The sequence below is a fragment of the Motacilla alba genome, chromosome 2 (genome assembly GCF_015832195.1).
Source record: "Motacilla alba alba isolate MOTALB_02 chromosome 2, Motacilla_alba_V1.0_pri, whole genome shotgun sequence".
NCBI classification, from domain to species: domain Eukaryota; kingdom Metazoa; phylum Chordata; class Aves; order Passeriformes; family Motacillidae; genus Motacilla; species Motacilla alba.
Genome location: NC_052017.1, coordinates 124,750,375 through 124,775,589, shown reverse-complemented (window position 1 = coordinate 124,775,589; position 25,215 = coordinate 124,750,375). Strand labels below are relative to the sequence as shown.

General features: G+C 36.1%; 1 protein-coding gene across 14 annotated transcripts in view; it reads right to left on the bottom strand.

The window, feature by feature from the left end:
• Positions 1-25,215, bottom strand: part of RALYL (RALY RNA binding protein like) — a 370,447-nt gene that overhangs the window by 25,331 nt on the left and 319,901 nt on the right. For 11 of the 14 annotated variants that reach the window (XM_038127993.1, XM_038127978.1, XM_038127990.1 and 8 more), the window contains 3 exons: positions 8,978-9,025; positions 5,112-5,275; positions 4,391-4,471 (listed from right to left, as the gene is read on the bottom strand). In XM_038127993.1, the coding sequence (XP_037983921.1) occupies positions 4,391-4,471; positions 5,112-5,275; positions 8,978-9,025 (293 nt within the window). The remainder of the gene's footprint in view (positions 1-4,390; positions 4,472-5,111; positions 5,276-8,977; positions 9,026-25,215) is intronic. The other 3 variants (XM_038127994.1, XM_038127989.1, XM_038127992.1) reach the window with 1 other exon arrangement.

Genomic DNA, 25,215 nt, shown 5'->3' with positions numbered 1-25,215 from the left:
GTAGCTACTGAAAAGAAAATTGACTCTGCCCCAGCCAAACCCAGCATACTCTACCCAGCACTTGTGAGGCCACATCTGGAGCACTGTGCCCACCTCTGGGCTCCCCAGTACAATAGGAAATGAAGAAGACAAAACCAGACTCTTCTCAGTAGACCCCACTGACACACCAAAGACCTTTGGCATAAATTAAAGCATGTGAAATTTCATCTAAACATGAGAATTTTTTATTTTTGTGGTCAGACACAGCCCTGAAAAATTTGCTTTGCAGGTCGCTTGCACCAGAGGAGCTCCAGAGGCCCCTTCCAAACTCAACCATTCTGTGAGTCTGTGATAGCACTTGGCAAGAACTTCAGGTTTTTAAGGCAGTGTTATGACAAAGATAAAATGTAAAAATTATCAATTTTGTGCTCTAGGTGTTCTGCTTTGAGTATATAAATTCTCCTTTAAAACATCATATATTTTAAAAAAATTGATCTCAGACAAGAAACAAAGTCATTGGTAAACATGACACCAGAACTGCATGTATCCAAAATATCTGTTCATCTGCTTTTGAGCAATAGTGTAGGAAATTAAAGTAACTTACTCTTTGGGAATTTTTTCCCAAATAACAGATAAAATAAATGACAGCAGATAACGGAAATGAACATATTGAAAGGGAGAATAATTCTTAATGAAATTAGTAATGGCTAAATATCTTCAACAATTCCGATGCAAAAATGCAAATAAACAGGTGAAGTTTGCTGATGACGTGAAATTGAAAGATATCACTTATTCAGAGTAAACTGGAATGGAAGAAGAGGCCAGGTGATTTAAAGGAACGCTACATTAGAAAAAAAATGATGAGATTTCACTGGGAAAACCCCTACACTTAACAACAGAAGTCCTACTCTTAGCACCAAGGCTCATCAGCAGAAGGCCACAGTGACATAATTATCCTTGGGTTGATAACGGACTATCACTATCTGCAACCATGAGAAATGCAGTGCTAGGGTGTGTCAAATGATGCATTCCTAAGGATGAAGAAGGGTATTGTTTTTGTATGAGGACCTGGTGAGTACAGGTTGAACTTCTGAATTCTAGCAGCTACATGTGGAGAGCAGCTGTGAAGATGACCATGAAAATGGAAAGCCTTTAGTGTGACAGAGGAATTTCTCTTGTTTGCTGAAGACACAAAAAGGTAAAAAGAAATAACACTTTTATGCTAAGACAGTGTTGGAACAGAAAAAGAGAATATGAACCAATGAGAAACAAACTAAGCTGAAAATTACAAGAAACAGAAAAAAACCCCAAACCCTAACTATTTTTAAGATGTATGTTAAAGGATTAGATGATGATGCTACTTTCAAGAGTAAGGAATTTGATTCAGTGACCCTTTCTAGCCCTTTGTGGCCTTCTATAATGCATCTTTCATTGAAGCATCTAATACCAAAGGAGACAATCACATCCAGTGCATTATAAGAGGAATAAAATTAAGGTCAATTGCATTTTTAAAAATGAAAGTGCTACTGTAGAACTATAGCTTTTTGTGAAACGTATTTCTTGCTGTAACTGCAAATTGATTCATCCAGAAAGCATGATTCAGATTTCTTTGGGAAGAAATGTCATGTATTTTTAACTAAGACCTTTATGTTTAATAAAAAATATTTTATCATATTTTATTACAGTAGATAGCACTGAAAAATGGATCAGCTGAGGAAGCTAAATATAAACTCTATGAGTCAAAATTAATCCATTTAAAGACATAATTCCTTACATATTTTAATGTCTGAAGTGTCTACTTCTTATTTTAAAGGACACAGAGTATAAAATATTTGATTAATATTTTTCTCCTGATTTCAGATATGTGAAATGAAAGTGTACACTCTGAGCACTTCAATTTCTACATTGTAAAAAAGTGTGCTCTTCCCAGTTCTAAAATAGCAATTTAAATGTACTGCTTAATACTGTTAACATGAAGAACTACTATGTGTAATTTACCCACCATCATGTTTAATTTTATGAGTTACTTCTGGTAATTTGGAAATGCTGATTTATGTTCTTCTAGTCTTTGGAGTTAAAAAGAAAACAAAAAAATGATAACTGGAAAAATTATGGATTTAGGAAAGAAATAAAATCTTCCTAATGTATTTTATGTTTTGGAAGCAGATTTAAAACACATATTGTCACTTTTTGGTCAAACAGGGGTTTACTGTGCTGGCAGATATGGTCATCAATGAGCAAGGCATTTTTGATACTATGTTTTTTGTAATATCTTTGTGCAACAATAAACTTCTGGCTTTGGATTTCTGTTTTTCTGAAGTGAGTCCTTTTGATTCTGGTGATTTCACATAGGGGTCTCCTGTGTTCTGACCTTTAATATGACATGTATGGGTTCATTTTCTGGATCCTGTCTGAGTGTGAACAGTTATATCTATGAGATTTCTACTTACATCTGAAAGGTCTCTTAAGGGAAGTGATCTCATGAGAGTTTTGCTATATGGGGGTGAAATCTTCCAAGCATAGTCAATACCATTTTGACATTGTTAAATCTAAACTTGCAGTTAAGGTGTTTTATGGTCTTAAATTTCATGAAACTCAAAATAGCTTCCTTCCCATGAACTACGTTTCTCCTTATTGAAGAATTTGTTGAATGTTTCTTGAATGTTTCTCCTTATTTACCTAACAATAAATTAACATTAGAATTGACAGTGCATTAGTTCAAGGGGTTCAGATTAGCAGTGTAGAGTAAGGAGCTACAAAATATTAAATTGCTTTCTCCCAAAATTCAATATAACCAACTTTTCCAAGAAAATGCCAAAAGAAATTGCAAAACATACCCTCTCTACTTTCCAAATTGAGGTTCTAAGGGAATGGCTCCACTACTTCTCTGACAAAGGTCTTACAGTAAGCTGTCCAAGTCAACAAAATAATGTTTCTACATTTATGATGGGTTGACTGGAATGGACAAAAAGGGAAGTAATTTTATCAGAAAATTAGGCATGAAAATCTGTATACTGGGACTCCTTTTAAAGATGTGCTACATGCAGAAAGAATATTTTGTGCAATTTATTTTAACACAATAAAAAATCTGCATTTTTTCCAATTGTCATTGTAATGAATTGAGGATGGAAACCTTACACAGGTCAAAAAGCCCATGTTTTAAGTGATGCATCTTGCAGCTCTCCCTTCAGTTAAAGAGCTGGGTCTGAGGATGATATTGTCACCTGGAGCTCTAATTCTGACACTTAGAATTCAGATCACACCTGAATACATTGAAGGATATTTTCACTAGGGGATAACACTGTTTGTTTGGATCTGAACACTCCTGATTGCACTTCTGTTAGATAATTTTTAGTTTCTGCAATATTTGCCATATTTTGCAGGCTGTGTTTGGAAATCTTATAGCAAGTGCATATGGATACTTGGACTAGGGTTGAATCCTATAATCTATGCTACGCCTTATTTGAGTCCTGACACACTATTACAAAACATTTTTTAAATGCAGAAGCAAATTTTGCAGTAGTTCTGAGGAACAAATATCTGGATATTAATGTAATAGTCTCTGCCCCATTCACTACTAAAGAAATTCAGATTTCTAGGTGAGAGCTTTTCTTGACATCTCTTGGGATACAAACACTAAGATCCTCAGCTCTCTAGAAGAATTTTATAGTTATTCTTGTTCTGGACAATAAATATTTTTTAGATATTTTAGAAAAATATCTAAAAAACTTTTCTGAAAATAAAATCTCTTTTCATGGCAAAGTGCAGCAAAAAACCGCTCATTGTTATTAAGGCATAGTGCATTCAAATGACTATTTGTCCTAAAGTGAGTCAGCTTTATAATATGACACCTAAATTTAGATGTGCTCCTGTGTATTAGGCATCAAAGCTCTTGTTAGTGGTAATGGACATCCATTCATTCCCTGGAGACTTGAAAGTGATTTAACTGCACATGCAACAGAGCCTCTCTGTCAGAACATCATCCTTTCCAAGAAATGTCTTCAGCTCCTTGTTCCTGAGTGTACAACATTATCTTTAGCTGTGTTTACCACATGTCCATTTTTTCAGTCACATGCATTTAAAAGTTTATTATGTTTTCCTTCAAGGTCTCTGATATTGTTGGGTCATACAACAGCATCAAGAATCCTGTTGGGCTCCTGATCAAGATCCTAATGGGCTTAGGAGGTCCATCTTCTTTGTTTGATACTAGCATGTAAGAGTTGACTATGTTATTCAAACAGAGTATATGACTGGGGCCTGTTGATGCCATAATTAACTCCTCTGGCAGTAAGATGTCCTGTTGATGTGTTCATCTATTTCATGGTAAGACAGTATGATGTTTTGCTGGCCACTCTAGTGCTGCAAAGGACTTACTGAAGTTCCTTAATTCCTTCTAATATCTGATCCCTACCTGATCTTTCTCTTCCTCTTCTAGTGACGCTTCCAAGGACAGTATCACTCCACATAAGGGGCAGGGGAAGACGGGTGGGTGCTGAAAAAAGCGCGAAGAGGAAGATGAAGTTCCCAGGACACACTAGGGAGTGGGGAGCTTGGTGAGCTTGGAGGAGGGAATGCTTATTGTTCATCAGCTCTTCTAGGGCCACCTCACTAAAGAAGGGCAAAATAAGCCCAAGTTGCCAATCCTGTTTTGAACTTCCTTTAAAACAAAGACACTTTGCCTCTTTCTACACTCAAAGGAGTCCAGTAAAAAAGAATACACATAACCCAACTTCCCCTGCCCCCCTAGTCCACCCCCACCAACTCGCATCAACCTTACGTTACCACAGAAATCAATGTGCCTCTGTCTATAACAAGACTATTATCTTTTTTTCTATTAGCAGCAGTTCACGACATCTCATGGTGAATGAGCAGTCAGGTTGAGAGGAGATTTTAAGAAGCCTTTTCTGAGGCCAAGGGAGCAGGTCAAATGTTGAAAGAATTTCCTTAAAAAATGTCATCAATGTGCTCCTTGACTTGCAGGAGAGGCTGGAAGCTTTGGTAATCAAACCAGTTTTTCAAGCTAGAGATTTAGGCTAGGAAGTAGCAATAGGGCTATCTGTATAGTGGAAGCTGTTTGCAGAAATTGCTAGAATCGTTGTTTCAATAATATTCAACTGATATGAGCAACTCACATTTGGATCCTGAGGAAGAAGCCCCACTTGAAGTGGACCGTGATGCTCCCTTCATGGAGAAAACCCCTTTGCCTCTACGAGTTGTTGTCACAGCCACACGAGGACGTTTGAGTGGAATCACTGCACGGGGTGGTGGAGGGACACGGCCATGGTAATCAAACAACCTAGAAAAGATTAAGTCAGCTGGACTCCATAAAACCCTCTGTGATTTCATGTCATGGGAGCTCTGTCAACTAAATTTGCATGTTATCTGAGAAAATTACCCTTTGAAACTGTAATCACTTTATATCAAGTCAAATTAGATTTGAAGGATCTATGCACATTAAGTGCCTTATTCATATTTCAGTCACACACTGGTGCACAGACCAGCTCAGATTTTTTGTGTGTCATTCAAATGAAGGATGTATTAGGGGACTCTGCTATTTGCTGTATGGAAAATCCAAAACTTGCTTTCCACAGGTCCACATCCTTTCATTGTTCACAGCCAACAGCAGTACATTTTGTTGTGACATTTCAGCTCCTTTATTACATGCATGGCTTAAATTCTAGTTTTCTATCTGCTATTCTTAAAGATGTAAAATAAAGTACTAAAGAGAACTTTCCTGAAGACAACCATCTCCATAAAGAAATACCTTGCAGTTTCTGAAATAACAAGAGTCTTTGCATATGTTCTCTTTATTGCAGAATGAATTGGTGCAGAAATACTAAAATATCCAAGCACGCTTAATAAAAAAAAAAAGTCCAAACCAAAACCACTGTAACAGGCAGATATTCAGACTTTTTACCAAAGACACTCTATGACAAAAATGAACTTTTGTTCCCAAACAGAATAGCCTAATCCTAATGATACAGTTATCAATATCAGGTAACTAACCTGTGTAGAGGGAAAAAAAGGCAGTAAAAAAGGCAATCAAGCTACAGATATACTTAGAACATAAAATATATGCGTTCTGGATATGATAAGTCAAGAGAAGAAGGTTCAAAAAACAAAGATTTCCAGTTCAGAGTATGAAGCAACATCCTCATAAAATATTCTCAAATTTACTTGCAACTAGTAATTATGGAAATTTATAACCACATGTTTAATTTTCACAGTTATGAGTACTGTCACCCAGCTGGGCAGATAGATACACATTTGGAAACAGACACACAAGAAACAGTAATTCATTCACCACAGCATCTAACAGTATGATGAACAGAACACAGAGTTAAATTTAAGTCTTCTAACCCATTTTCTGGTAAGTACATACCTAGTACTTAAATCAAACCACACTTCTGTCTGTACTGTAATCCTACAGACAGTGTAACCATCTCCCTTCTTTTCCACAGCTGCCTATAAAATGTGACACAGAGATCCTGTTACACTCAATGACTACCACAAATGAGCAGCTTCTAGCCATTGTTAGCATAACTAAAGAATTGTATGTGAAGATGGACACTAAACCATTTTTTCATACTTATAACACAAATATTAGTGTTTATTGCCAGTCATCATTTATCATATTAAATGATCTGCAGGTTGGTCATAAAGTCCTTTTTGATATTACTGGAAAAAATATTTCTGAAGTGCTATAAGCTGTCATGCAAAAGTTCATAATATGATTATTGGTCCAAAGGTGATATTTTTTTAGCTTCCAGTAGTTTGTGTTTAGATAATATAGTGAATGGTGAAACTATGCTTCCTTTTCTCGAAATATATCAAAGAACATTTATATCTAAATGACTGTTATCAATCTATTCCTACTTTTGTTTGTGAAATTATGCAAAGCTTTTGGGCTTGGTACTTCATTTTGTCCCATTCTTTATATCCAGTAATATGCTTTCTTTTTAAAAAATAATGCTTCCATTTATAGTTTTGAAGCACCGTGCCTGTTTTTCTTATGTCTGTAATATGAGAAACCATAAAGAGAAATGCTCAGTTCCAAAGCAATTCTTTGCCCCAATAATCACTAGTGTGTAAACAACTATGCCTTTTCTTTCAGTCACCCTTCTAAATTTACAGTTCTGATCTTGCCAATCTGTCTTCATATAGATTTTATTTTAAAGAACTATCCATTCCTGATACCCTTTTTTGATCCATCACTGCTTTAGTCAAGGTAAGAAAGACATATTCTCCCTTCAGGGAGTCTGAAAAGTTAATAACATTAATTGGTTGAAATATTAGAAAACAAGATCTATGGTTTGGGATAAAGCATAAAAATTCAGAACGTTCAGAAGTTCAAAAATTCCAAGAATCAGTACTATATTTCTTAATTTATATTTCCTACAAGTAGTTTGTACACCAAATTATCCATGGGATTTTCCTTTCCAGGACTACTATATTGACATTTTCATCCTTCCCTTCCATCAACTGGTATTTTAAAGAGTCTCATACAGCTTTTATTTTCAGAAGATCAGCATGACCAGCCTTATGAGGCCAATCTCATATTCAGGTTTTCTACCATAGAAGTTCTGCAGTCTTAATTCTAAGACTTCTATATTAAAAAAAAATATACTATTGAATAGACCTATGGGTACATTTCACTGTCAGTGGTTTTCCATAACAACACAATTATCAAGAGAGACACCAAGAAACAACCCTTAATGTCAAATAAATAGGTTTTGTTGGGGGTTTTTTTTGTTGGTTTTTTTTTGGTGAAAATTAACCATTACAGTTTATCATTTCTGTTATCCATAAAATACAGAATTGAGGGAAAAAATATACCTTTAATATTCATGTGGTATAGATGAGAAACACTATTCTGTTTAAAAACATACAATTCCTCAAATGAAATTCAGAGCTGTAACCTTGGAAAAAATAAATAAAAGCCTATGGAAATTGACTTTTTATGGGATATGTGCTACTCCTACTGCAAAGGCAGGACTGAGCAGGATTAAACTGCTTTGATGGCTTTTATTTCATATGTTCGTATGCTATGTTATATCTCGCTATTTCTAGCTTTGTCCAAAGGGGGCATGGTGATTTATATGCAAAATTAAAACTAGTGGCTCAGATTAAACCCACATCAGGAGAGAACAAACAAAAATATTGTTTCTGCATTTTTCCTACTGTGTTCCTCAGCAGAAACGTATATAGCACATGATAACTTGACTTCTGGGTGTAAACTGTTCCCCTTCTACTGCCCATTGCTTTGCATAGAAGAAATATCAGATTAGAACAGGTTGGTGGAGCAACACTTTGCTCCTCTCTGGCTCTTTTGTCCTGTGCCAAACCAAGCTGCTGTAATGCAAAGACACAGCACTGCTGATACCAAGTTGGTTATCTGTGATCTTTCTTGCTACTCCTCTGTTGTGGGAATTCTGCTACATCTGAATAAATACATTTTCATGGTGCTGAGCTAGACTGTGTGTAACTACTCAAGGTAGACTCTCCAATTGCTCAGGCATCCAAATTCTTTTTGTTCTACAGGAACACACTGTTCAGCTTGCAATTCTGCTTCTCTCAAAGTTCTTCTGGACTTCTAAACATTCTTGGAACTTTCTTGAGGAGACATTGTATCTTTTCATACACATGGATGAAAATACAAAGCTGGGAACATCATACTGAAGAATTTTGCAGCCACTATAGATCCCAGTGAAAGTAAGCCTGGAAGGACTCTACTAAACTACCATTAAACTGTTCAGCACAGCAAATACCCCAGAAGCTCTTAGAGAAGGATAAAATCTAAGGACCTGTTTAGTAAGCATACATTTGGTGGTGATTTTCTCTGCCAGATATTAAAAATAGTCTTTTGATACGCGATAGAAATAATGAAATGAATAATCAATAAAATCAGAATTATCCTGTTTAACCAAACAATGAGAAATTATATTATCAACAAAAATGAGAAATTATGTAGGATGTACAAAAATACAGGCACACATACCGATTGTAGAAATCATCTCTGTAGTAATCATAATCAAAGACATAACCACTGTGAAAAAAAACAAAAACAAGAATGAATCTGCTTTTAGGAAAATACACACTGATTAAAACTTTTGTGGTAATATTGGCTTACTCTAAAATTTCTATCCCTTCTTCAAAGTCCTTCCACTTCTTTTGTACTGTGTACAATGTATATTATGTTTGTCAATGCTGTTGTCAGCTATCACTGTATATTTGGAAATGTGAAGTCTGGGGCACACAAAACTGTGTAAACAGTTGACAGCACACACAGATAGGATTTAGCACAGTGAGACAGTTCTGTAATTAGAGGATCATTATAGTGTAATTCTCTGAGTGATGAAATGAAGTTAGCATTCCAAAACTAGCACCCTCTTCTTTTCTGGTCTAACATAGCATCATCAGTAGAGTAGGAAGACAGTTAAATACATGAAAGAGTGGGAAATGAGTGAGAAGGTGAGCTAAGACAGTTTGATTTAGAGAAACATGAAAAGGATTGGACTTCTGCCTGGTCCTTGAGTCCACCAAATTGTTTTCATCAAAAAGAGAAAAAGTAAAAAGCTAAAAAAAGAAATGCTAAATAAGTGTTACAGGGATGCATTTGCTCTCAGGTTCAGGAAGGAAAATACATACCAATCTGAGAGAAGACAGGCACCATCAAGGGAAACAAACAAACAAATGTGAAATTTTAGATGTCCAAGAGAAAACTACTTTTGAACTGTCAATAGCAAAGTCAATCCCAGATTCCTGGTTTTGCATTCCATTAGCAACTTTCTACTTTTGTGGTGAAGAAATAACGAAGTCTTATCTGTCTCATACACCCAAAAAAAACCAAATGACAAACCAACAAACCAATGAACCGACAAGGGCTCTGCATGGAAAAGTCACAAGGATTTATTTATACTCCGCCTAGTAACATGCTCTTTTACTGTTTTGAGAAGGACAATTATGAATAGTAAAGGTAAGAAACATGAAGAGAATATTACAAAAGAAGGAGAAGCTTTAAATGAGAAAGGAAAAAGGTAAACAAGACAGAGGTAATAAGGACAAAACAGGGAAGAAAAATGTCCTCGAAAATAAAGGGACACTGTGCAATGATAGTGTGATTTAGCTCTTGAAAATTGAGCAAAATGGGATTTTTAGTACATAATTTGAAGACTATGTCAAGAATTCTACCAGAGCAGGTCAGAGCATAATGTCTGTCTCTGCCACACTTCTTTCACATGCAAGTGCCCAACTGCAAATAATTGAATAAGTTGTACTGTTTGCCTGCACAATATTGCAATAGAATAAAGCATGAGAGCTGCAGGAAACTGGGACCCTTTCTTTAATTTATTTGAGAAAAGAAATCCTAAGATAAATTTCATGTGAAACACTGAATTGAACAAGCCTGAGAGACTAGAACCCAGCAGCAGGTACGCTGTGTGTGGCAGAGGATGTAAAATATCATTAAATAACAGTAGACTACGTATAGTGATCATGTGTCTGTATCTTAAGATGCATCACTGTATCTTAATGTAAAACTAGCAATTTATTTTCTAAACTATATGACAGCTCTTATTTTGTCTTTCACTTCAGTCTGCAAGGAACTAAGAAGAACCAGGTATCAAAGCTATTATTTTATTTACAGTTATTCACAGCTTCCTAGTGGTTTTATTTAGCTGAATGATTAATAGCATCAGTAAGCCAAACTTAATATTCAGTGTGTGTTTTTAAGTAGATGATAACGGACAATTTGATGAAAAAATATTAAATTTAAAAGCCCTGTCACATGAAACCTTTTGCCTGGGGTTGACATTTAATTTGCCTAAAGACTGGACAAATTCACTTTTTCAAGGTTGAAGACCATTAAGCTGGTGAAGAATAATTCACTGGCACTAGTTAGAGTAAGGCTGAATGACAACTATATTTTTCTGTAGTAACTCAGCTCTGGCTTACAGAATAGAATAAGGACAGCTGGCCCCTCAATGGATATGAAAATTTTATGTTGAATGATGATGTTTCATCTGTGATAACATGTTGAAGGGCTTATATTGTGAAAGTAACCAGTACATCTCTCCATCTGCAGCCATAATTGTTCCAACTTCTGCAAGTCAAGGGACAGACGTAAGACTTGGTCAGTGCTGCAGTATAACACCAAGCAGAAAATTAACACAGATAATCACTGGCACTGAGATCAAGGTGACTACAAGGCTCTTAACCTCTTGAGAGTTATTCCTTAGCAACCCAACAGCCTGTGTAATGGAGGCCACAGGTAATCATTTATACAGTGTTGAATACCAAATACTCAGCAGGTCAGAAGCAGAGAAAGGTTTAAACAAGCCTGTGAACAGGTGGAGTCAGCAGTTTCCTAATGGCACTGTAAGCAGGCAGATTACTTACAAACATGTGACATCTCAACAATATTAACAATAGAACTGCCTGTATGATGCTGATATTAATGCAGTAGACAGTAAAAGACACTGCTTTACATGTGTCTCACAATGAGGCAAAGAAAACTCATCAATAAAATGTGCTTCTGCAAAAGTCATGGTTCCTTTTCCTAACTTAGTATCACCAAGACAATCTTGCACAAGCTGTCTTTTTTTGGCTTCACTAAGCACTATGCATATCTTTAAAACTGTGTATGCCTGAAGAATAAATGTCTCCCCCACGACCATATTTTCAGAGCTATGATGCTGTGTGTATTCAAAGTTCCTGTGCATATCAGCAGTTGCACACGTGCCAAGCAGGCAAATAGAGTGTTGCGCTTCTGCATCTTTGAAATAAACATATGGATGTTATTATGTTTTTATATACCTAATGTTGAAATCATATTACTGCACAAGTACAATCTTTTTTCCATTCTCTATGCTATGCCCTCAAAAGATATTTATAAACTAATGATCACATCCCATTTTAACTTAGCTCTAAACATCAGTGGTATAACTGACTTCTGTGGGGTTATTCTAACTTTAAGAGAGTTAATGCAGAACAGTGCAGAAATAACTTTTGTTATTTTCCTGTCAACAAGACTATTGTCTTCCATTATCAGCCTTAGCTAATATCACTTTTTCTTTCCACAGGTACAAGGATATTTAAATCATAAATGTTGACAAACCAAGCATAATGTATCTTAATTTAATTGACAGCGCGATCGCCGTTTATACTGTCAGTTTCTTCTCTGTTGTGAGGCCTGAATAAAAATATTGAATATAAAAGCAATATTCATTCAATCAAACTCTTTTTGGGAAGCACATATCAACCTAATGGTTGAAACTAGGATTCCAGTCATTTGTGGAATAATTTCTCATGTCATGGGAAAAGAGTGTTAGAAATTGCTCTTGTTGAGGGCAAAAGAGAATCAGTCTAAACTGATATGATGTTAAAAAGGAAGTCAGTGAGGGTAACTAGATGATTTAGAGAAGAAGCATCGAGAGATGGAAACTTTCCCTATTAGAAAATCAGTCAGATGGAAGTTACTTTCATAAGCTGTTGAAAAAAACAGCTGGAGATTTCAGTCCACTTTTCAGTGGGTGGTTACCTACGCTCCCAGACATGAATCAAATTGGTGGGCTGAATCCCACCTTTATTATAAAGAAAATTCTGTTTTAGGTAAGGATGAGAATGCCAATAGAAGTGGAGGGACACTGCTGTTTTGCAGTTCAGGTTGTATATTCTGCAAAGAAAGAGAACATTCTCCAGAGGCTGCTTTTTTGCTGACATACTTACTGTCAAAAGTAAAATTATTTCAGTGATTCTTTCAACTAGGAAAAAAGAGGGGGCTGGAAGAGGAAAAATAATTGCGGAGAAGTATTCTACATTCATTTCCATAGTGAAGTTACGAGGGCAAATAGGTATAGTTAAAAAGAACTGTTTAACACCAAAATCCCCAATCACTTGTCCCAAAATGCCAAACAATTAAACATAACCTACTATTTGTATGTTTCAATTAAGGATGAAATTGCACAGTAATTTTGTAACCATAAGTTAATAAAAGTTTTTTGGTTTTTTCCCCTAATTCTACACATTTATTCAATTAATAAGAGCAAGATTTATTTTTTCCTGAGCGGGGAAAAAATACGGAGTAAGTTTCAGAAAGTAAAGCATGGAATGTACTTTAAATGGATATTTTTTTCTGGAAAACTGAAAACTTTTTGCAGTTCTAATCAGAAGAGGTGCTTTTTGTCCAAGGAGGACATGAATACATAAAAAAAGCTGACATACAGTGCTCCATTTTCCATTGAAGTATCTTTCTGCAGGCACTAGGCAGAATTTATTTACAATATGATTAGGCTGTATTTTTTTCTGTCTCTAGATATGTTCCTTCTCTACTCTCATCCTCTCTTCCAAGAACTCTTATCCCAGTGAAATGTATTTTGAGAAAACTGTTGAACTTGTTGTGCAACCTGAATTTTAGGCAAAGCTTAGGCAAATATTCAAAGTTGCATATACACATTCAGGTAATTAAAACACTAAGACATTTTCCTGCAGAGGATTAGGCAAAGCTTGTGAAGCAGACACGAACAAAGACATTGAGATCAATTTTCAGACTCTGGGGATCAGCTGTTTTTGGAGCTGTTTATGGAAGCAAGATAGACAATAGTGATGCAGGCAAAACTAACCCCCAACAATTTTCTATACGGCTAAGTATTACAATTCCTCCTAACTAAAACTACTTACTGTGGCTGCAAGCACAGCTTATGCTTAACAATGTTATCCTGATGCTCTTTAGAAACAAAACAGTAGCTTTTTAATGTAAAGATACCTGTGTAAACCTACTTAATATCTCTCCAACCTTTCTCCTCCTGTTGCAGAACTATATTTCTGTCATCCAAAGTAATGTCCAGTTATTTATGTCTCCTGTGGGAACATTTCATAGTAAGATAAAGATTTGGCCCAACCATTTCCCAAGGTGTCCTTTAATTGATTGGTTTGACTGGGGAGTTTGTAATGTCCCTATGGTATTTTTTCTTTCTTAGTACAAGAGAGATGGATCCTGCCTCTTAAAAATCTGTTTTAAATTCAGTGTGTTCAAGGTACTACTGTCAAACCCTACACATGTGATTGATTATCCAATTTGCTAATAATATTGTGTACATTGAAGGAGTGTCGTTTGACTTGGTTTGACAACCACAGCAGACTCTTGTTGACAGGTGTAGGATTAAGTGATGGGTTTAGTGTCTCCACAGCATTTCACTGAACAGCAGTTACAATTAAAATCATAGTGGTAGTACTGGAGTTGAAAGATTAACTATTTAAGATTACGAAAACAGAAATCTGCAACTTTATGTACTTTTCAGAGAAGCTGTCTTATAAGTGCTGAATGAAACACAAAAGCACGGTTCACGAAAAATTAATCAAGTGGAATGTGACAATGTCAGAGTTTATGTAAAAGAAAAAAATCTAGAAAATTGCATCATGTGCTTTCCTTTCCATTATTCAAAATGTCAAAAGGCTTAAGTTAAATTTGTGTTCTCATTTACACTAAGTTTACTAATTAAATTACTGGGTAATTTTGTTGTTTTGTATTGAGCGACTCAAGATATAAAGCAGCAAAATGGACATGTGAAGGAGACAGAACTTTCAGCAGCCTGAGCACAGCTTGTGACATCAAGCCATAGTGACTGTTTTTCCAAGATGATGCTTTGCAAGTGAAGTTACAATATAAATGAAGATACTGGATTCTGTGAATCTGCAAAAAAGCTCTTTTACTCCTGACCCACTGAGTAAAACTTTCCGCTGCAAGTGCATCTGATAAGGAGAGTCTTCTATAACTGAGCACAGAACTGGATTCAATTCCAGTCTGGTCAGAGATGAGTGGAAAGAGCAGTTGTGCATCACACAACCAGCTGTGTATCCTCTAGACCCGTGCTAGGCTAACTACTGTTGCACTTATGTAGAAAAATTTTAAAATAAAGGCCTCATAAAATCAGGCCTGCTCTGTTAGATCGGTGGCTGGCCTGTCATTTCTTCCAAGTGCAGCTAGAGCTTTGCAAGCTCCCATGTGAAAACAATCCTGGTATGCATAGTTCATTCACTTGTGCTCCTACCTTCCACAACATGGAAGACTGCAGTCTGGATACTCTCCTGCTTTATTCTGCCTGGCATATTTCTGTGTGGTTACCTCCAAATTCTAACGGCATCTAACAATATGGGGTATTAATAATTTTTCCTCTCCCTCATTGATGATTTTTGAGGAGTATTTTCAATGTAGAGTTTAATCAGGTTACATTTTTTGGCTTCAGGTTTTACCTGACTTTCCCATGTCTAAGCTCTTTTAAAATACAAAAGTCACATTTTTTAAATCACATGTTGTAGACTCTGTCAAATATTTTGTTAGCAGAATTGATTGTTAACTGATGTTCCACTCTGGCTGCTATATCTTAAAAAGAAAAAAAAGAAAAGAGACGACTCATAGTAAATTTGGGGAATTCAGTACATATTTTAAGTGATTTCCCTTCGTCTTCTCCCTTGCACTTGCTGAATGCTACAATACTTCTCCTGGAGACTCCTTCATATTGCTGTTTCAAGCTACCAGGAGCAGTTGCACAGTTTGAAATTTTGACAACTTGCTGCCAGCAGAGGGGTAAATTTCATTGGCTGATTGTTATTGTCCATTAAGAACATGATACTAATATTTGCAACCTGGTCTAGTGGAAGTTACCCCTGTCTGTGGCAGGGGAGATTGAAACTAGACAATCTTTAAGGTCCCTACCAAGACAAAGCATTCTGTGATCCTATGATTTGCACAAAATTGGGCTCGTGGAACTTTATGCTTTCTTTATTGCCATTTTCTGTAACGTTTTTCCCTGGATTTGTGGTCACAGTCCCTGACAGATGAGGGCTCTGCTTGCACTTTTATGCACCGTGTTCTAGCAAACATTAAAGAAAGTTTCTTTTCAAGTGGTTTACCACTGTGGGAATTTAACAATACAATCACAACCTAGACTAAATTTCATTTTATATAGTCTGTTGAATTAAGCTACCAAAGCAATTTAGTTCTGAGAATTGCTTCCAGCATCTCTTCCCAAAGTGTAAGATTCTGTGAAGTAATGAACACTGTTAAGATCTCTCTCTCTGACTCCTCCTTCCCACTCTTTTACCTTCTTGCTGAACTCCCCTTGCATGATTTTTGCCTTCTCCCAGCCAAACCACATTACCATTACTCATCCTTGTACAATTACATGGCTGGAATTTTACTTTTCTGTGAATGCTCTACACAGCAAGACAGTTTTAGTTTTACAGCCTATAAAGAGTCATCCAGAACATGAAATATCCCTAACTACTGACAACTAGACAAGGTCAGCTGGAAACTAAATCATACTTGATTCCAGATTTAAAGTATAACCATGATTAATTTGTGTATGTGTATACAAGTGAAAAAATATTATTTTGCAAGGAGACAAAGTCTTATTCAATACCTCTTGGGGTCCTCCATCTCTGCTAAAGGAATGGGAACACTTTGACACTATACTGCCATAATAACGAGCTCTGGTTTTGTTTCAATAACTTCACTTTCTCAGAAAATGTAGCTTCCAGTTCCATCCCATATCCATTTGTACGCCAAAAAAGGATAGATCTGCCGTATGAATTAGATTATTTGAGAAATGCCTGTTTTCTTCCTTTGTATATTGATCTTGATTTCTGTGAAGGTGTTAGCTACTTTCAAATAGTTCAGAACAAACAGTTAATGTGAAAAATGCAGTCTGAAAATTGGTAATTTTTCATTTTGACTATTTGTTGTTCATAGTTTGCCTGGAAAACTCTCTTTACTTTGTGTCCCTTGATTTAGATGGCAAGAAAAAAAGGCCATTTCCTGTAGGTACTTTCGTCAAATAACTGCTTCTGATAAAAAGACATCGAGAATGTTGGTTGAAAAGAAACTCTATATGAGTCAGCAGCATGTACTCAGAGCCCACAAAGCCAATCATATTGTGGGGTTCATCACAAGGAACACAACCATCAGATGAAGGAGGTAATTCTCTCCCTCTATTCTGCTCTCATGAGACTCCATGTGGAGCACTGCATCCAGCTCTGTTTTTCCCAACATAAGAAGGATGTGGACCTTTTGGAGCAGGTCCAGAGGAGAGCCATGAAGATGATCACAGGGCTGGAACACTTTTCTTGTGAAGACAGGATGAGAGTTGAGGTCTGCTGCTCCTGAGGAAGAAAAGACTCTAGGAAAACCTCATCATAAAGATGCCTACAAGAAGGATAAGAGAGGGACTCTTGACAAAGGCATGTCACTACATGACAGGACAACAGGGAATGGCTTTAAACTGAAAGAGGGCAGATTAAAATTAGATATTAGGAAGAAATTTGCTGTGAGGATGGTGAGACACTGCAATTGGTTGCCCAAAGAAATTGTGGATGATTCATCTCTGCAAGTGTTCAAGGCCAGATTGGATTGGGCTTTGAGTAGCCTGGTCTAGTGAATGGCACTTGTAAACAGATGATATTTAAGGTCCCTTCTAACCCAAGCTTTCCTGTCATCCTACAAAAAATTATAATTTCTGGGACTCACAAATACTTTCTGGTGTTTATCTGTGTGGTTATCAAAATCTTTGATAAAAGTAGCTGGCTACAAGATGTCAGCTGTTTCAACTTTCCATCCTTCTTCTTTAGAATAAAGGCTACAGGATTCAAGTGTGGAGAGCTCAGAATGTCTTTTTCTTTTTGGATTTTGTTTGTTTGGGGTTTTTTGTATACAGGATTAGAGGTAACTGAAAAGAAAAAAAACAACTCTCTATATTTGCTGAAAATCAGTTTATACCTTTCAAATTAAACAAATGCTTTGGCATTAGCAACAGTCACTGCCATAACAATGCCAACTGTCAACTGTGGCTGGTCATGTGTGACAGATACACTCTTATTTCTACTTCACATTTAAAGCTTATTCTCCAACATCTAATTATACTCTACTATGTTGTGAAGGATTTAATTTTATTGAGCAAAACTGGTCCTTAAATGATTTCAAAACCAAAGCTGAAGACTTTAGAAATAAAGAATTTGAAGGACAGTAATTAAAGTCTTAGCAATAAAACTCTTATCCTAGTATTGATAAGGCAAGTATGACCCAATTCCCATTTTTTTAAAGCTACATCAGCATTGAAATTGTTATAACCTGTTAAACTTGTGCATACACCTAGACTGTGTATGGTTGATGTAGAAAAAGTTGAACTTTGGCTTGTGGAATCTGGCCTGAACCCGAGATAATAAAAATCCCTGAACTCAATGGATATCTACATAGTGCTTTTGAACTGCAGTTCATAATTAAAACTGAGAAAAAACTTCCCCCAAAGAGACTGAAACCAAATCAGCCAAAAACCAAGACCTTTGAAATCAACACCAGTTTGGGCCAAACAGAGACTATTGAATATGATCATAAATCCCCCTGGCACAGTTGTGCTTCTTTTCAGATTATGGTGTGTAAATCATTATTCCAAGGTAGTTGGAAAGTGGTTTGTAAGCAAGGTCAAATCTCAGACCAAGATAAATTCTTAGAAGACAATCTATGATCCAATTCATTTTAATAGTTGAAATCTTGCCTAATATCAGGACATATTGTGATTTTATTTCAATTAGGGTTGTACCACAGTATGCAAATGCACAGCTGAATGACCCAGTAAAACAAGATGTGAGTAGTTTTTCCTTGGTTCCCACAAAAAGCTATTAACAGAGCAACACTAAAGACAAGAACTCCTAGCCTGAAGCTCTTTGTCTTTTTAAAATCTTTGACAAACATGAGAGAGACATCGGAAAGTTCCATTTTTCTCTGTATAAGCAACGATTCTCTCTGATATGCCTCTTTCTGCACTGCCTCCTGTCTTGCTCCTGACTTTACTGTTTAGAAAGGCAATGAATGCACAGACTGGTGTAGAGCAATAACTTCTGAAGCAAGTCCACTGACTGATTGCTATGATCACAATTGGTTGAACTCCAAAGAAGAAATCTCTGTATCAAGGAGCTGCCAGTTATATTACAACAGAAGGGTGGGAAGCCGACTGTCAAGTAAAAGTTCACAGAGCAGCACTGGCTGTCTTTCTGGCATTTACTCTTTTAAGCTAATCATTCTCTTGTAGCTCAAGTGCAAGTAAGATGTTAGGCTGGATGGATCAAATTTCAGTTTCTGGGGAAAAAGATCGAACTGATTTCAAACATGGAATCAGAAGGATCAACCATCACATCCCCTCCAAATATTTGTTTAAGTCCTAGTGTGCTAAGAACTTAATATTAAGAAGAGTTTAAATTGTTATTATTGCACAAAAGTAGTTAGAGAAACACAAGCAGAAGAGCAAGGGGTAGGCACAGGCTGACTGATTTGTGCAGCATTATAGGAAATTTGAAACTCAGAATATAAAACTTCAAAATTTTATCTTTCAATATATATTTCAATATCTATCAAGAGGAAAAAATTAGATAAAATTTCTTTATAATGATCTGGAAATTTGTGAAAATAAATTAAGTCTCTCATATGAAACATCCATAAGAAGCATGAAAAACTGTCTCAATTTTCAGATATGTTTTGAGTGGGGATCTAGGTCTCATGATATTTTTTGCATGTGACTGCTTCAGTAAACATATTCATACTGAATACTCACAGAAGCCTGTATAGATTACTGTGGCAAGATGCTATGTTGATACCTCAGAAACAGGAAATAGGAATACTGCTATCACAGACCTTTTCGAACATGATTTTCTATAAATTGTAGGTCAGTCACTGCTGTTTGGGAATTAAAAAAAGCAAATTAGATGTAAATTGGTTTGCTCCACAGTGAGGGTACATGCCCAGCAAATATTGTCCTTCCTCCTCCCTCCATCTTCCATTGTAAAGCAATATCTCCCTTTTTGTTTCTTTGAGTTGTCCTTTTCGCTTCACTTTCCTCTCTGTTATGTTCCCAGATTTCAGTCCTACACTCCCTGAATATTTCAGCCTCTCAAACTTCCTTCAGAGACATTCTCTTGAGAATAATTTTCCCTCCTCTAGAAAATCTCCTGGCTATCTGGTACATAAGTAAGAGTACAAATATTCAGTGCTAAGGAATTGTTCATCATTAAACCAACACATAAATTATATGGAAATTCATTGTTTTTTAGAATTGCTAGGGAAAGGGAAGTCTTGGAAGACAGAAATAGTAGACAGTAAAAAAAAGGAGAAAGGGAAATAGAATAACCAGAAGTGAAAAAGAGCTCATGCTCTCATGCTCTTGCCTTTCCCAATTATGAAAAACATTGCTACTGATATTATTAAGGTCAGAGAGGGAAAAATAATTTATTAAGATGAATATCTCTTGAGTTTGTTGCAAATTAAAGTTAATTTAAGAATTACAAATTAGGAAAATAACATTTTTTTTGCTAAACTCATTAGTCTTTTTTAATGTAATATCTATATTGCTCTCTGTGTGAAAGTGGAAGTGATGTACAATGACAAAATCAGGCAAACAGGGAAATCGTAAGATAATTAGATTTAGATTGCAGATCAGTAGGGAAAGTACATAATCTAGGATCTTTAACATTGAGTAATGTCACAAAAACAGTGAAAAATTCAGTCACGGCAATGGACCAACATTGTTATTAATATAGCTTTCTAACCACTTGTGAGAGAGCTTCAAACAAAAAAAAAAAACAAAACAAAATCAACAACAAAAAGAAAAAAACAAAAAAAAAAGGAAAAAAGAAAAAAAGAAACAAAAAAAGAAAAAAGAAATCAAAAGTTGATAAAATAGCTGTATTTCTGCCTGTTTCAGAGTCTTAAAAGAGTGGTAAGTGGGCAGTTATAGAAAAGCTTACGCCTTGTGGGATTTGGAAAATTAGTAGAGAAGGATATCAGTACTACTACCTGAAATTAAATGGTATAGGTAGATTCTCAGTGTCTTCCAGAGGTATCCATATGTGCTGTCAAATCCCAAATCCCTCCTGTCTCTCTGCGACTATCCAGAAAGTCTCATCCAGTAAAGAGCCTTTGCCTCTTGCCTCCAGGCTAAACCTCACGCATAATCAAAGAGTTGGTTGTTTCAAAGGGTATTCTCTGCAAGAGCAGATAATCTGCTACTGCCTGCCTAAGTCAGAAAGCCCAAGTGGTTTCAAGTATGAGAAATTACTGCCTGGGTCTAAACAATGAGTTTAAATAATTGTTAGGTGTATTCAGTCCTCCCGTGACTTTCATGAAAACAGCTCCTGAATGCTTGGCCTGAATATGTATGAGAGTTACAAGATTATGTTCTGGTTGTTAGTTTTATTTGGGTTGCAATAACAGAGCAAAATGAGTCCAATAACTCCTCTTTTTGTATTTTTCCTCTGCCAAAGAAAAATAATTTTCTTAGCTCTCTCTCTTCAGAAGTTGGGTAGGAACAGTAGAAACAATGTTTGCTCCTTCCACCAGTGCTACCTGATAACCAGGATGAGGAACAAGAGTGATGGAATTTGTTACAGATGATGCTCCATGGCTACCTTTTATTTTGTGCCTTACAACCCATTGGTCATTTAAAAATCAGCAACAAACCAAACCCCCACAAAAACCGACTGTGGGTTGAAAAAACTTGCGTATTTTGAAAGTGGACTGAGTATTATCATAACAGATCCTGCAAAGACTAGGCTTGTATTTAAACTATCTCACTTCTGCAGAATGGGATCCCTCAAACCAATGTATAAGAGCAGAATTTCCAATACATCTGAAAAATGGCCTTGCAGGAAAGAAAATACTACTAAGCAAAAGGAAGAAATGTGAGTGACAAATTTGAGTTATTTGATGTATCTTAGAACAATTCTTCTGGAAGAAAATTAATGAAATTTACTTTTTCTGTCTTAGAAGCATTTCCAATACTTCCAAGAACCTGAGCCCACTAAAATTATTCTGTTTCTTGCAGAATTAAGTACCTATGTTTGAAAGTTACTGTGATTAAGAAACTATTTGGAAAAAGCATGGCTTTTCAGTATTTTCTACTGTCATATACTTTCTAGAAAGAGGAACTTTGTGAGGAAAGTAGTAGTTTGTACTACTACTCTAGTAGTAGAGTAGACCTCGAGTGTTTTCATTAAGAATGTAAAAAAATGCATTAACTAGTGCTAATTTTACTTGTATCTCTCTTCTTTCTTCCATGACAGACAACTATTCATCATTAAATAAATGTATATAATGCATTAATTTTTACTTATGTTTCCCTCTGGGCTTTCCACCTAAAATTATACTGCTAATAGGAAACAACCAATAAATCAATCAAAAAAATCAATCAATCAAAAAAGAAAAAAGGTTGAAAAAATAATTTTCAGTGGCGGAGATGATAATTTTCAAAGACCATCTCACTGAAGCACTGTTGCCTGCTTATCCAGAAATAAGCCCATTCTCTGCAGCTGGCAGTAAATGAATCTCGTTTCAGGGGACTCAGAAAAAATCAGTTGTTTCTCTCTCTCTCCCCGTCTCTTCTGAATTCAGCAATATGGGACATATTAGTAAACAACGTCCGACAGAGAAGAGAAATATTTTTTTCATGCTTGACAACATTATTATTGCTATGATGGAATTTTCTGCCACTGCATGTGTTGAAGTTATATTGACCACATGTCATTATGGAAGTTACATACAATTATAGTTAAAAACCAAAAATAATTCATTCAAAGAATTTACTGTGCAACACAGTTACAAAATAATTATTGCCTCTGTTCACCATATAATACTATTACAGGCCTTAAAAGATGCTGCATTGTCTGTGTCTTACAAAATGAGATTTTAATTTTAAGGCTCAGACCAATGACCAGTTACAAATCTGCATGCAGTATTAGCTGAAATTTATCAGGTGCCAAACTCTTAAATGCAGATAGCTATGATAAATCCGCTGCCAAGAAATAGCTGGTTGTTAATAATTGCATAACCAATCTAATTATCTAGAGAGAATGATAACTGTTTTGTTGAGGTGATAATTGTGCATCTTTACTATCAGGAAATTTCCAACTATGGAGAGCTGATGTGAATAGTTAAAATATGTTGGCATTTTAAATATATATTGCTTTTAAATTATAATACATCCTTTGCACAAAGCAGGATGAACTTAACATGAGATGGCACTCAGTTCTTTTTGCAGTGCCCTTTTACCAGTATCTACATCTTTTTTATCAAGACTCTTGACTTGCCTTGTTTTTTTAAGTCTGAACCTTTCCAACTTTTCTGCATTAAGTTAATTTGATGCATTTTCAGTGGTGGATATTTACCAAAACTCCTGCCTCTGATATTAAAGTCTTCCAGGCATTTTGAGCATTTGCATGACTTCTTTTTTATATTTAACCTACATTAATATGAATGCTAGATAACATGAAAAGGAAAGAAAGTCCAGACACCTCTTGGTCTTGCTTATGTTAACTCTGAACACAAACCCCAAAAAGTGTGGAAATAACATTTCTGGAGAGGATTATCCTGTGCCCATGCAGGCTGTCACTCAGCATTCTGCACTAACAAATATCTCAGCCTTCCCTAAGGATTTTATCTTCATCACTAAGAGGCAAAGGAAGACAACACAAATATCAAATTCAATTTTGTATTTTAGCCCAAAATCACAATATTGCATTCAGTTACTCTTATCTGAATAGACTGTGTTCTTGATGAATTTTTGCTCCTGAATGCTACCATTAGAGACTTTCATTAAAGATGTTACTATGGCTTCAATTACGCCCCTGCCTTGCACATGGAGTAAAGGAGAGTGGGTTTTTCTTCTTTGCTATGCACTTTGTATAGAAAGAATAATAAATGGAATTGTCTCTACCAAGGGAGTACAGGAGATGTTCTCTCCTTGCATTTGAGACATGAAGGACAAGCAGAAGGACAGCAAGAGCTGGGTTCTGCTTCTCTCTGGCTGCTTTCTGAGGGTGGGGAAGAAATGCAAAATTTTATCAACCAATTTTCCTTTGTGGGATCTCTTATGGGATGATTGCAGCCCTGCACATACACACAGAGCTCAAAAACCTGTGGCAGACTTGATGTCTTAGGTTGCCACACTTCATGTTCCCTTCCCCTGCCAAAACAATTAACAATGGAAAAGCACTAAGTCGTGTGCTTAGGCACAGCAAAATGAAAAAGCTTAATTAGGGTCTGCAGGCAACATAATGAGAATGTGGAAACAAATTCTGGTTACAGAAGATAAATGAATGGGAGGCTGGTGTGCAGGATCAAGCCATCTGGAGGCAGCCAAAAGTAATTTAGATCGGTGTTTTGACAAACTCTGGCAGCAAGAGCTATTAAGGGCACCCTTGTGTTTGTTTAATAGTGGTTAAGTCAGCATTTCTTCTGCAAACATTACTGTAGTTTAAAAGCCTGATGGTTGCAGCTGTCTGGGCTAAAACTTCAGATACAGATCCTGGCACATGAACTCATTCTCTGTAAAAAAGAACTCCCCAGTTTTTGTGGGACTGGGAGGAGCGTCTCTTTTATGCGGTACCAAGGAGGTGGATGATGGTTTGGGCTCCTCCTTAGAACATGGTGGTCTAACCCTCTGATGCTCTCCTTGGGGGTGGAGGAAATACAGAAGTAAAAGGCAAAAGTAGCACACAGGGAATAATTTTGAGAAATTTTATCTATCTTCATGATTATGAACTTGCATAAAAGTATTTGAGTACATCACAGGCAAACTCCTGAAATGTTATGGAAAAAAGCTAAGTCTATTTGGGCAGATTAGAATTCCCAAGAGGAATCAGTTTTAGAGACAAAGTCATATACAATAAATATGTGGACACGATGTGTGTTTACCTAGTGGCCACCAATCTGCTCATATGGAAACAAAACCAAACCCAAAACACAATGCTTTCTCCTAGGCAAATAAGCTAAGATTGCCAACATGGTTCCTCAGATCATGATAAGAAATAGAATTTACTATTTTGTGGCAAATAATATAACCACTAACATTGTATTTTTATACGTTTGCTGGATTGTTGTACTTAGAACTTTGCTTCTCAACAAAAATGGCATGCAACTTCTTTTTTTAATCTTAAAGTTGATATTTTCAAAAAATCACTTCACTATGAGAGAGGAAGCCCCAAAAAGCCAACTTGATAGGATAAATTACAAACCAGAATAATGACAGTTATTAACAGAAGGGACTGAATTTGATAGTAAATTTGGACATTTCAAAGCATGCAAAACAAGAGCAGTGTACCCTCCATACCCCCTCGAAATATCTTCCAATAATTTTGAGTGGGTAGAAAGTAAAAGCAGCAAGCGATTAATCCAAAATGTACTCAAACAAACCAGAGTTA